The sequence below is a fragment of the Cetorhinus maximus genome, chromosome 14 (assembly GCF_964194155.1).
Source record: "Cetorhinus maximus chromosome 14, sCetMax3.hap1.1, whole genome shotgun sequence".
NCBI lineage: Eukaryota > Metazoa > Chordata > Chondrichthyes > Lamniformes > Cetorhinidae > Cetorhinus > Cetorhinus maximus.
The window spans coordinates 96,532,788-96,546,815 of NC_135892.1; the positions used below are offsets into that span (position 1 = coordinate 96,532,788).

Here is a 14,028-nt window from a genome sequence, read left to right on the forward strand (position 1 = left end):
GACTGAATGACGAATTTTACACCTGTTGCCTATTTCTTGGCAGAAATAGTGTTACTAAATACTAATCACCGGTTCAACTATTAAGTGCTTTCAAATGTGATTTATTCTACTACTCATTCTAATTTGGAAGACAGAAACAAGAGAAGTTTAAAAGAGTATGGCGAAGGGACAGGGTAATGGAACTAAACTGGTAGCTCAAGAGAGATGCTACACGCTGTAAAATTCTGTGATTCCATTAGGAGAGGTCCTTCCTTTCTGGTCAATGAAGAATACATCTGCTCCACAGACATCACTTTACTTTAATGGGGCAACAATGCTGAGTCCAAACTAATCTGATATACTTCACATTTATTCATTTACGGGATGTGGGCTTCGTTGGCTGGGCAATCATTTAATGCCCATCCCTAATTGCCCTTGAGAAGGTGGTGGTGAGCTGCCTTCTTGAACCGCTGCAGTCCATGCTGCTAGGAAGGGAGCTCCGGGATTTTGACCCTGCGACAGTGAAGGAATGGCAATATATTTCCAAGTCGGGATGGTGAGTGACTTGGAGGGGAACTTCCAGGTGGCGGTGTTCCCATTTATCTGCTGCCCTTGTCCTTCTAGATGGTAGTGGTTGTGGGTTTGGCAGATGCTGTCGAAGGAGCCTCAGTGAATTCGTGCAGTGTATCTTGTAGATGGTACACACTGCTGCTACTGTGCGTCGGTGGTGGAGGGCGTGAATGTTTGTGGACGTGGTGCCAAGATGGTATAGCAGAGCATCGCCAAACAAATGCGCTGACTTGGCGAAGCCGGTGAAATCTGCTCCACCAATGTTAATATTAGCAGTATAATGCATCCTCAGTCTTTTGCAATGATTTCTCTAAGGCTTTGACTGTGCCTTGTTGAATCAGTTAACTCAGTGCACTGGCATTTTGGGATTTCACCTAATTGGTATGGCCTGAAAAGGATTTTGTTCAATATGTTTTCAAAGGCTTATGTGCATAAAGGGGTTAACTCCCATTTAGAATGCTGATTAGGATGATTCCCAAGATGGGATACAGATGACAGGCCAGCCATCACAGACATCTGGCTGTTTACTTTTGCATGTTATTTTAAGCTTTGAGACAATTAAAGTCATTATGGGATAGGCTCAGGTATTTTCCATTATAATAGAATTTTATCCATTGTGGTTGACAGTGGGACTTAGCTTTAAAGACATACCAATACCACAAGCTTGCACATAATGAATAAACTTGCACTGCTCATATAAGGCAGTGATTTTAGTTCGAAACTCAGTGGGTCAAACCTCAACTCAGTTGAGAGATGGATCAGAGGATAGTCTTTGCTTTTCCTTTTTTCTCTCTCTCTGGAGAGAAAAGTCCAACATAGGCACCTCTCAGAGACACACAAAGGTACACTGAACCCATCTTGTTCGTACCATAAAGACAATATAGGCTTAGTACAGGGACAGCTATAGTTGCATTGTTAATATTTTTCATGATATAAAATTGATATACCTTACTAGACAGTATCCTCTTCGTTCATGTATTTCATGTAGACTAAACCAGTTAGTTGCACTACTATTGGTCCCAAGTCACTAGAGGTACCTTCAGTGTGCCTCTTAAAAAGGCAGCATAAGAAAGAACATAGTATTCAGCACTAGCAATAAGAGGGTCTGTGTTAACGGGTCCCAGGATACACTATAGTTTAACTCGATATCGTACTATAAGGGTGCACTCCAGGGGCAGAATGTTTCCCTTGGCGGGCAGGCTCGGTGGGGACGGTCGGAAAGCCGACCACTGCCCGTGATCAGGGCCGCACCGTGATTTCATACTGGTGCGCCAATCAAGGCCACTCAGCGCTGCATGTGCAGGGGAGAGGGGGAGGAGGGCGAGTGGGCCGAGTGCAAACTTCACGCATGCGCGCGAGTGCGCGCTTGAAAATCTCCCTGAGGCACAGAGCTGCCTCGGGGAGATGAAGCGTTTTTAAAAAAGAAAATAGAAATGTAATAAAACATGTCCCCTCATGTCACTCAGCCACATGAGCGGGGACATGTCATTAATTACATTTTAAAACGTTTATTTTATTTTTATTTGCTTTTGGAAACCTCACCCCGTCCGTGGATGAGGTTTCCAAAAAAGTGCAAAGGCCGCTTGGCCTTTTCGCCTGCCCGTCAACCGTAAGTTTCTCCATCATTGCCACATCGTTGGATTCCATGGCCTTAACAGGCCTTTTAATTGTTGGTGGGCCCGCTGCCGGCTCCAGCGCGCACCCGCCGACCGAACTATCGCGCGACTGCGCGTTGACATTGGCACGCTCGGCCGACATCAACCCACATCATTTCACACTCGAGCCAGGTTGAGCGCGCACCCACCCGCCAAGCAAAAAATTCTGCCCCTGATCTTAGAGGACATAAAGTCCATTTTAGAGAGTAACAGGTAATTCTGAACCCAAGAAAATATTTAGTACAAACCCGTAAGATTTGTAACAGGGAGCCTGAATATTCAGAATCTTACTTATCAGAGATCAAGTGTGCGAATCACACTTTACATTCATGTTTCTGAAGGGAAATGTGAAGGAATAGCTTGTGATTTATACAACAAGTGCCTATTTATACCATACTGTCAGAATGCTGTGAGGAGAAAGGGGAGAAAAATGAATTTAAAATACAAGAGAGCTTTTGAAGTGCCCCTTCCCTCACCAACCCCCACCCCCCTCCCTTTCCCTGAAAGTTGAAGCTGTTTAGCTGTCATCGAGAATTTAATGGCATCCTTTTGCACAAGTAAAGATTGCTCCTTATCAGGCCATAATGAATTAGGAGCTCCAGAAAACAGAAATGTTCAAAAGCTGCCCAATCAAACCTTAAGGTATCTACGGGTTGCGGGTTGAAGTTTCCTTCGGTATCCACCGAAGACTGTTTCTCCATCATTGCCACATAGTTGGATTCCATGTAGTCTGGGGGCAGGGCCCCCGCAACAGCACTCAAACAGGGCAAAGCCAGCTTAAATAACTCCGGTTCGTATTTCTGCAGAGAAACAGAAGAAAGCACAAAGCATCCATTTGATCACTTCATAGTCCAACACATCCATCTGTCGCTCCCTCCACCATTTTAATTTTGCTCAGTCCAGATTCCAGTTCTAACAAGGCTCAAAAATGTGAATCTCTGAATGCACAAGGACTTGCAATTTTATTGTAAACTATAAGAGCGCAAGAAATAGGGGCAGGACTAGACCATTCGGCCCCTCTATCCTGCCCCGTGATTCAGTACGATCATGGCTGATCATCAACCTCAACTCCACTTTCCTGCCCACTCCCCATATCCCTTGATTTCCTGAGAGACCACCATTTGCAAACTTTTCTTTAGTGAAACTCAAGGATTTTTAAAAGCTGCATTATTTGTATTTTAGTCTGCATTAGTATAAGCGCGAGGGGGCAGCGATTGGTCTGCATTTTTAATGTTTCTTGCATGTAAAATGGGAACACTTTCTAGGTGCTAGATCCTGTGACCAATCCATGCCAACAGCATGGCCATATTGGTCCTCGTTTTTAGGTGTTGCAGGAAGCCGCCCAAAAGCAGTGTTTGCTTAGCGTAGACACGGAAAACAGGGTCCTCTGCCTTTCTAAGGATCCTTCTGCAATTGTCATCAAAGACAAAATCTTAGGTTTTGCTGGATATTTTAGAAAGATCCTGGGATGTTGCATGCATTTATTTTATCCTCCTCCGGATGCTGCCTTCCTGTTCATCTTTCCCTCAACCTGCCCATCTAAGACATAGTGGATGGCCCTTGCCGGTGAGGGAGGCAGCCATAGTTGGCTCAATTATTAGTTCTGGGCAATGCTCGGGCCAACGTGGATGAGTACACGTTGCAGTTGCACTGCCTGTTCCGTGACTAGAATCTGGTGCTAGCTAATTTCTACCCTAAACTACTTTAATACAACCCATCTTCTTATGTGAACTGGCTTTCATTTTGTATGTCATTTTGGAAATCTTGTTAGTAGAGGTTAAAGTTACAAATTATTGGCAGGAATTCCCATAACTATACGTATTTTAATAAAAAATGCTATCGCCCTTACTTTTTGTCATTTTCGTTAGATGAGAAAATATAGAAGTATTTGCAGCTCATGAACACCACACATTCACAAAATATATCCATCTTCAAAGTGTCAGTGGGTCATAAAATGAGTCAAGCTCAACATTAAATTATATTATTTTGAAGGATCAACAGACAGCTCTTGGCACGGGTTAAGAAACTGTTCCCAGTTCCTGTTCTTGAATATAAATGTTGTAAATAATAAGCACTTGAATTTTAAGCAGGTTTGGAAATATGTCTTTATAATGAATATAAAATAGTAAAAAAAGAAAAAATGGAAGTGGCAGAACAAAAGAAGTCTGTTTTATACCATTCTCTTGCTTGACAGATCCAGACTTTAGATAATTTGATACCATAATTATTAAATAAATGGGAATGGACCTACCATCTGAAAATTGTTTTCGGGACTATTAGGCAAGACAGAATTACTGAGGTCGCCTTCAATAAAAAAAAAGTTATTCAAAAACTGTTGGTATGGTGGACGGTAAAACTGAAATCCCAGGTTTTTCTTTCCTGGCAAAGGTACCTTCTGGGAGAGGGCATCAAAAATACCCCAGAACAACTTCCTGGACAAGTGAAGTTCCTCTTCTGAAGTTGCTCCAAAGCTACCCCAGCCTCCAGGGAGACAGTAATACTTCCAACACCTTTCATAGTGATTGGTCAATAACTGGAAGAGAAGGATGACAAGTTGGTTACTGAACAAAAGTTACTTTTAAAAAAAAATTACATTGATTTTATTTCACTTCCCCCCCCTCATTATATAATGTTCGTCATTCCCAGAGAAGGCGGACAGATAACCTGCTCCCAAAGCCTCCATCAAGAATGCACCACTGGAAGGTCTACAACAGTACCAAAAGAAATAGAGGTGAAGTGAGAAGAAGATTTTTTCCACAGCCAGTTGTTATGATCAGAAATGCACTGCCTGAAAGCATGGTGGAAGTAGCTTTAATAATAACTTTCATAAGGGAATTGGTTAAATTCGCAAAATTTGCAGTTCTATGGGGAAGGGGCAGGGATATGGGACTAGTTGTATAGCTCTGTCAAAGAGCTGGCACAGGCATGATGGGCTGAACGCCCTCTTTCTGTGATACTAAGAGAGGCCCAGATTCCGCCTCCTTCCTCTGAAGGAGCACCTAGACTCTGCTCAGCACCTAGCAACATTGGCAGCTGATTGTGTGGTTTCTTCATCCCGCAACAGCACGGCGGATTAAAACATCATCACACTGTACCACCCTTCCACCTCAAGGAAAATTACATTTCAACCTTTTTATCAGCACATGTTAAGATTTAAATTTTTAACCAAGTGCACTCCAGGCGATATTCACCCTGGTTCCTAGTTGTACTGTAATCTTAACATTTTAGTTTGAAAATAGAACTCATATTTCTCATACATCGGTTTTTGTAAATAAAATACATTAGAAAGCAAATCAGCACAATAGGAATGTTGCCACAATTGGGAAATATTTATTGGTAATTATTCTTATAAAAGTAATATTTGAAAATAACATTACAGCAACCAGCTCAGGATTCACATGAGCTTCTGTAGAAACATGATGGAGGGATTAAAGGGTTAATAGTTTACTTTAACAGTTGCAACACAAAAAAACTACTTGCATTGCAGAGTGCATTAACATGTTCGACTCCTTGACATTAATTTTAAAATACAATTCCTCCATTTATTGCCATTGTTTGTTCAATCTAAGATGTTGAAGGTAAACCAATGCTGACATATTCTGTTAGCACAGTAACAGATGGTCAAATGACATTCCCCTGTCTGCTTTTTTGGCAGAGGCATTAAATCCTTTAAAACTAAAATACATTAAAATAACGGAAAAAGAAAAGCCACAAGTACATTGATATTGCCAAATGTTATTTCTCCACTTATAATCCTGACCATGGTTTTAATGCAATGCTGCTTTCCCTGTTTGATAAGCAAACCGCACTATTCCTTCCATCTTGCCCTGACCTTGTATCTTTCATGGGCTTTAGTCACTCCTATTATGGCACCTGGTAGCCATGCATGGTATCAGGCTTCTAATAAAGCTACTCTAGATCGGTGTAAGGGCACATCATGGGGCCTTGCCCAAAAAGCTTCATTATCATATTCTGTCCCACAAATGGGGAAGCAGAAAATCTGATTCAGTGCTCCCAATTAATGTTAAATTCAATGTTGTTCAATGATTTTTCTTTTGTTTGTAAATTGAAAACAGCAGACCAAGGAATATTGTATGAACACATTAAGCATTCTCCCATGAATATCACGAACAATAGCAACAATGGGCTTTAAAGAACTTACCACATTTAGGCAAAACACAAACTTACTTTTAGAGGCATCTTTGCATGTTCATTCAGCAGGGGGACATCAAACACCAATCTCCTCAACAGGTGCTGCATCATGGATGGTCGTAATTGACTGTGTAGAAAGGGAAATCTCTGGGATGAGATATGGATGTGATCCCTTCTTACAGTTACCAGTGCAGAAACACAATAATTACATAGTCCCTTAAGACAATGTTACAAAAAGATTATTATTCTGTTTTTTTTTTAATTGAGGCACAAAAAAAAGGAAAAGATCCATAGGTCGAGGACAACGCCAAGAGCAAAATGAGCAAAGGATATACAAGGTAAACCAGGAAGTAAGGATTAGATTGTGCCAAGTTTGGATCTTTGTGAGAGAAATGGAGAAAGATAAGGAGTTCCTTAATTTTGAAGATCTGGGGTAAAAAGAAGTTAGAGAATTCCACCATGTTGACTACAACACAGCAGGAAGGAGGAAGAGACTGTGGGAGGCATATTTGAAACTTAGGCTGGAATTTTACTGCACCTCAGGGGTAGGATGGCAGCTGGGGGAATGGGTGCTATGCCAGAGTGCTATTCCCAGCACCTACTCACCCCTGCTGCAATTTTATCAGCTGAGGGTAGGGGCGGGCAATGGGGGTGGCGTCAGGTGAGTGGCTCAGCCATGGGACAATTAATGACCACTTAAGGGCCTCCTCTTGCCTCTGCTGGGATTTTACCCGCGATGGGAAGAGGCCGATGCCTGGTTATCAGGCCAATAGTTAAAATACGGCCAGCCTTGGTGCCGGGCTGGGAGGGGGGAGGTGCTTCTGATGGGTCCGTTCTCCCACCCCTTGCCTTTTCCAACCATGCCTCCCCATGCCCAGCGAGATCCAAGACACACCTTACATTCTGGCTCCAATGCTGAATGCCTTCCTCTCAGTCTTGCTGCAGTCACAGTAGTGACCATTGGCACTGCTGGGACATGAGAGGTGCCAGCACTTCTCAACTGGCCGCAGCTGTCTGAAACGGGACTTCCTCTTGGTGAGGGGCGGTCGTCCTGCCTTTAGCCAATTAAAGGGCCATCGGCCATTTAAAGGCTGCGGGACGAAGCCAGCCAAGCCGGGGCAGGGTCATCTCAGACTTTTACATGAGGGCACAGAATCACTGTCCCCAGCCTAAAATTCAGCCCAGAGAAGCAACAAGAGAAAGGTTCAGAGCAGCAATAATCCTCTGAGTCCTTTAGAAAGTGAAATGCAAAGAGTTTCACAGATATTCACAATGTGGGCTCATCAGGGATCTACATAAATGTAAGGTTAAACGACTGTTCTCTGATTGATTTTCAGACATAATTGAACTGAATCAAAATTAGGTGACTCCAAATACATAGAAAGTGATGCAATGTTATAAATAGCTTGAACCTCAAATATTTAATTTTACTCCACAGCAAATCTGACCATTTAACTTACCCGCAGATTGCAAGTAAGCATTCCTCAATAGCATCCCTCTGAGCTTTAGTGAGGGAGCACCCTTTAGACAGCCTGTAGACAGTGTGCAACAAGGAATCAATAAGGGATGCATGATGTTCAGTGCCAGCAAAGAGTGGGGCACACTTCGTTAAAAGTGGCAAAACAGCAGTGCACAAGTATCGATTCAGTGCCAATGCCATATCTGTAGCACTCAAGGCAGCCTAAAGATTAAGAGGAAAAAAACATACTGTATTTTATCTATCCAGTAAAAAGCAATCACGGGTCCTTAATCTGGGCAGACTGATGAGCTCTAGAGACCCCGTTCAAAAATTCCTCCCACCGCAATAAATTGCTGAAAGACACATCCTGCACTGGTTACCATACTGCAAGTTCTAACATGGGTACAGCTCTTCCCCTGCCATTCTTTCTCAGGTAGCCCCTATCCCTTAGACACTTTACTACTGTGAACCTAAATCTAATCTGCCCATTATTAGTTTGTCTGATACTGGCCAGCTCTGCCCACATGCACCCAGGTTCTATAATCCCACCCATTTTCAATCTGTTGGTTGATTGGGACAGAACAGGCTGTGAAACATTCAAATACGTAAGAGGATCGCCAACTAGTGCAGGTGATGGAGAAACTGGCACCCATTCACTGATTAACATTTTGTTAAGACATAAATCATCTACAATGCCAGCACAGAAATTGTACGTCTACTGTACCAATATCATAGGATTCTTGTAGGAAAATTGGTGTACACAATATATGGCTGCCAGAAGCTTGTATCAGCCACTCTTCAAAAATAGTTACATAGATACAAGCACTCTAATTTTGCTCATGATTCATGCTCGTGCATTGTAATAATCTGCTATTATTTTGTTACAGCTCTTCGGTTTAGGCAGTCCCAGTATTTTTATTCTGTACTTTGCAAACTGGGATAATTGTCCCATCAATTAAAACACATATGGAAACTGTCCTCATGGCTGACACTGACTTGCTCAATCCAGAATGATGATCTAATATTATTAGGGATCTAACATGGCCCAGACAACGGGCAGTAAATGGACGCAAATTCACGGGAACGGAGAGAGACAGGCCCAAATTCCCAACATGTGCTCAGGGTGGGTGAGGCTCTTGCACTGGAAACGTAAATTCGGAAAATTGCCCTTCACTTGTTATTTTGGAAGTGCCGTTCCTGGAAAGAGACCAGTTTTGTGACGGAGAGGTATGATCTAAAGATTGGCAACTGATACTACAGGGGTGTCACTAATTTTACGTGACAAAGTGTTATAGACTTGTGTGATTTTTCCAATAGGTTTTAATGCTGCACTAATGCATGTCCGGAGTAATTCTTCACATTTATCATCTAAAATTGCGCTCTGCGCTTGGCGCCACAAGTGACAATCTTGTAGCAATTAATACTTCATTATAGCTTAAGCTTCTCAAAGCATTTTCTCAGGATAGAAGAATACTTTCGGTAGACAAATTTTACAATTATATTGTAGGTACAGTTCAAGTAGATAGAATATTAAAGTTTTATATGTTCATTATTCCTACCTAAATACTAATGAGAAAAATTCCTAAAGCTTGGCTGTATGAAAATTATACATATTCGCCATCACACTTTACTAACTTCTTAGTGACAACACAGACAATGAATTGAATTTATATACCTTAATCCACTTACCTGGAAGTATCTGTTGATATTATAGCTTGATGTCTTCATGTAGTAGTCAGTCAGGCCGCTTTATTTTTAGTGTGAATGGCTGAATTGTTGAATCACCACTATACTTATATCACATTGACAGCAACATACGGAAACATGACACCAATTAAACCTCAGAGGCCTTTTATCTACTCACCGTGTCCAATGAGGCAGCAGCTCGAAGGTCTGGCAGGAAGCCAACCTCCAGCAGATGTAAAAGGAAATCTTGCTCTTCAATCCCATACACCCTCTCTAGGAACAGAACCATGGCTGCTTTATGATCAGGACAGAATCCTGCTGACATGTCTGGCTCCACAACTGTCCCATCTAAAAGGAAACATATGTATTTACTAATTACTGACCCACTCACTTTTCCAGAACCGCTCTATCCAATTCAGGGTCGTGGGAAATTGGAGCCTATCTGACAGGCAATGGGCACTAGGCGGGGTACTCCTGGGACAGGACGCCAGTCCATCACAGGACACACGTGCGCCCACACACACGTACTTTACTGTAGCCAATCTGCCTAACCAGCACGTCTTTGAACAGTGGGAGGAAACCGTAGCATCCAGCTGACACGGGGAGAACGTGCAAACTCCACACAGACACCCAAGGTCAGAATTGAACCCAGGTCCCTGAAGCTGTAAGGCAACAGCGCTAACCACTGTGCCACCGTGCCCACCATTTACTAATTACTGAATATATTAGTAACCTTTCTCTTAGATACTTCCGATAAAAGTTTTACAAACATCATTATTTTAATTTTTTTTCCTTTCTCGATGCAGAAATCTCACGTAGCTGTGCAAACAACCTCTATTCTGACAATGGTATTCTTAGGTTAGCCACTAGACATGGCACAGCGTTCGCTCTGATATCACCTCTCCTCTGGGGAAGCAGCCAGTCTTCTCACCACTTCCCCACAGTAATGAACTGAAAATCCAGCAGAGCAGGAGAAGCTAAACCCATGTTCCACTGTTCAAATTCACAGCGCCATCTCACTCCATCCAATATTTACACTGTGAAATGGGAACAGGGATTTCAAGCTTCCTTTACCCCAACAGAGATCAGTAAGGGTGCAGATTTTACCTAATGTATATGTCAACAGAACAAGCATTTAGGGAAGTAAATTATACATACCTATAATAGTTAGTAAGCCTTCCATAATTTCTGTACCATATCAATCTAAAATTTTACAAACCAATGGAAAACTTATAAACTATCAAAAGCTGCTCAATGCTGGAAAACTTTTATACCTTACACTGAATATCTTCTCTATAACAGATGTAATTATCTGGCAGCAAATGCTACGCCTCATGTTTTGTCCAATTTGTCATTAGCTCATTGAAAAAGTTTAGCATGCTTTAATTTTTTTGTCACTTGTTGAGGTAAAGGGCTAACAAGTAGCAAACTCTACGCACCGGGGTTCACTGCAAACATAGTAGGAACAGTTGAAGTAAATGAAACTTAATGGGTGGAATTTTAACTCCAAAAATGAGTGGGAACTCCCCTCACCTCCACCCCTGCCCATTTTGGGACGTGGATCTATGGATCTACCTAATCCTGTGGCCTCCTCCAGACTGTTCCCCACCCAATTGGAAGGTAAGCCTGTCAATCAGGCTGGCAACCGGGTGGGGGAACCTGTCGGTGACATCACATACAGATTAAAACTCCACAACGTTCGACCCCACCCCAGACCCTCACAGCAGATCAAGAAAGTTAAAATAAAGTTCAAACCCCAATGGGTTTGAACAATCAAATAGCTGAAATACACAACAAGTTCAGAGCTCGCTCAGCCTATCTGACTTTCAGTGGCAATATGCTCCATCGAAAACACCAAAAAACGTAAGAACACAATTTAAGATCCTGAAAATAATTAACTTAATATAAGGAAATTTTTTTGGCTTCACCAGATGGGCAGCAATCTGATGGAGTGGGCTGCCCGCACATTATAGAATCCATTTGATTTTTATTCCCATCACTCACTTGCTGTCTGAGCACTACTCGCAACTGAAATGCTGCTAGCTGCGCTGTCCGGACAAAAATTGGGACAAATCTTTTGGTGCACGATATTCTTTTTCCAGCATAAATATATTTTGTCTGACTCTATTTTCAGATCTTTATCATGTCAATACATGGGAAGGGAGTGAACAATCTCTTCACGTAGTCTAATTGGCCAGGAAACCTCACAATTTCTCTATATTATCTCATAGATGTCATGTCTGTTCTTAGAAGTCAAAGTATAAAAGAGCAGTAGCTTATTTGGAGGGTTGATGAAAATTGCATGTAAAGAAAACAATAAGCATATCAAAATTGTTCACTAAAATTTCCCACCCACAATCAAACCGTATATCAACTCATTAAGTTAAACAGAGTTCAACTGAGCTATAAATTTTAAATGGTTTGCACACACTAGCAGAATCCAGAATATGAATTTATATATTTCAACACCATATTTTGCAAGATTGTTCTTTCTACAATGATTTTAATAACCCCTTAAATACTTCTTTTGCGCCTAAAAAAAAGAGATACAGTTGTCAATCAAAAATAATTTGGAAAACCATGGTTATTAAAAATCATAGCTTGAAAAGGCCATTATTCTAACAAATGAAGGCTGACTATTAGAATAATATGTCTGATTTGTTCTCACTCATCAACCATACGTTGATGGAAGCTTGAACATAATGGTGCAGCAATTCCTTCAGGCAATCAATAATCTTTGTTGACAAAGGAGGGTTTATATTATGCAACATAAATGCTTCATAAATTATTAGAAGTTATTTTCACCAACTATACCTCAAAACTTTCGCCAACTCAGTGCCTCTTTTCTCTCTACACTCACTGGACGGGCATCAAAAGTACACTATGGGCCGTAAAATCCTGCCCACCGAGTTGCTTCTTTCATTCTATGAATAGCAGTCTGCTATTGATATTATGGCACAATTAAATTTATCATCTTCTACAAATAAAATTAGTTAATATACCAGTCTCCATAAAAACTCACCCTTAGCAACTGTTGGCATCTGGAAGGGAATGCTGACGACTCCTTCCAGGTCTTCCAGTGGAATCAATGACCGGAGAATGGATTTAATTCGGATTGCCTCTCCTTTGCCAGCATTAATGAGCTTTTGTAATAATAAAGAAAAAAATGAGTTTTGAGATATTTAAAACAGGCAAACTACACATATTTGGTACAAGACAAGATTACCACTGCACTTTGTTAAGAGTGACATTCTCTCATTCAATGGTATTTTTGATCTTTCCGTTTTTTTGGTCTCTCCTCTCCGCCCAAGAGAACAAGGAAGACAATCAGATCCCAGGCTTTTGCCAAAGCTAATCTGAAACCTGTTGTTTCAAAACAGGCAGAAGGTTTTTAGTATTTAATTTTCGTGACTGCCTGTCCCTGATTAGGCCTCTCTGGGATCGACTACCCTATCTTATGGGAATCATGAAATGTTGTTACAACTAAATAAATGGATCTGGATAGCCCCCTTTTAATTATGAAATCATGGATCTCCGATCTTCTGTGCAGCTTGACTTGAAGCTGTGGCAGGAAAAAAGGTCAAGCCAAAGAGCATTACAAAGGGGTCTCAGTTCTTGAGCTATTTAAATCCTGAAGTGTGGTGAATACATGGGAAGAAAGTGAACATTGGGGCTGGCACTCTACCTCACAGACTCTTCAGTCTGGGTTACAAGGGATTGAGGAATGCCTCTTTGAACAATGTGGTCAAAAAATGCCCAAAACATTCGATGATGGTAATCTCATTTAGTTTACTGTCCACATTGTCAATATTATTATTTTTATCTCTCAAAGCAAGCAATATGCATTGTTTTACTTACTTAGTCACGTTCTCAAGCTTGAGAACACGGATGCCATTCTTTATTTGAGTCTGAACATTAGTATCAGAAATGAGGAATATTCAATTTCAATAGAAAGAAAAATAACTCTTTAGAATTTTCCCCCAAAGTAACTTTTGTGAAGGACTATCAATACAATTAAAACAATTGGGCTGAGTAGCTTTAAGATATTGATGTTTGAGATCAATGAAACTCATTTTTGAATTGATTTGCTACTTACATGGATCTCTGGTGCACAGCGGCCCAATAAATCAATTAAAGCGGAATAGAATGTCATAATGGCATTCCCCATATGAATAGTGTCATCTTCCTCTTCTTCCAGATCTCTGTTAACCAAATATATTAACAGTATTTCTGAATTTTATGTAATTTAACATGTACTAATAGAGATTTGCATGGCTTTCAATGAAGCAAAGTAATAACAATGCTTCCAACTTGGTCATAAAGTTCAGTACACATACATATGCAAAAACACAAATACCACATCACAAGATATTAGCAGCATACACTATAACTGAAAAACAGAATGATTTGTGTTACAGAAAGACATTTTATACAACAATGTTTAAATGTTTCCTTCACGTCTTTCTTGTTGTCCCTCTGACACATCATTTAAGTGCCCCACCAAGCAACAGCCTAGGTGGTGCCAGG

General features: G+C 41.1%; 1 protein-coding gene across 1 annotated transcript in view; it reads right to left on the reverse strand.

Annotated features, from left to right (window-relative positions):
* The window catches only part of ryr2a (ryanodine receptor 2a (cardiac)), a 794,383-nt gene that overhangs the window by 202,790 nt on the left and 577,565 nt on the right, over positions 1–14,028 (reverse strand). Inside the window, exons 46-52 of the mRNA XM_078557297.1 lie at positions 13,598–13,703; positions 12,524–12,644; positions 9,680–9,849; positions 7,817–8,037; positions 6,393–6,483; positions 4,597–4,737; positions 2,841–3,004 (exon numbers count right to left, since the gene is read on the reverse strand). Of these exons, the coding sequence (XP_078413423.1) occupies positions 2,841–3,004; positions 4,597–4,737; positions 6,393–6,483; positions 7,817–8,037; positions 9,680–9,849; positions 12,524–12,644; positions 13,598–13,703 (1,014 nt within the window). The remainder of the gene's footprint in view (positions 1–2,840; positions 3,005–4,596; positions 4,738–6,392; positions 6,484–7,816; positions 8,038–9,679; positions 9,850–12,523; positions 12,645–13,597; positions 13,704–14,028) is intronic.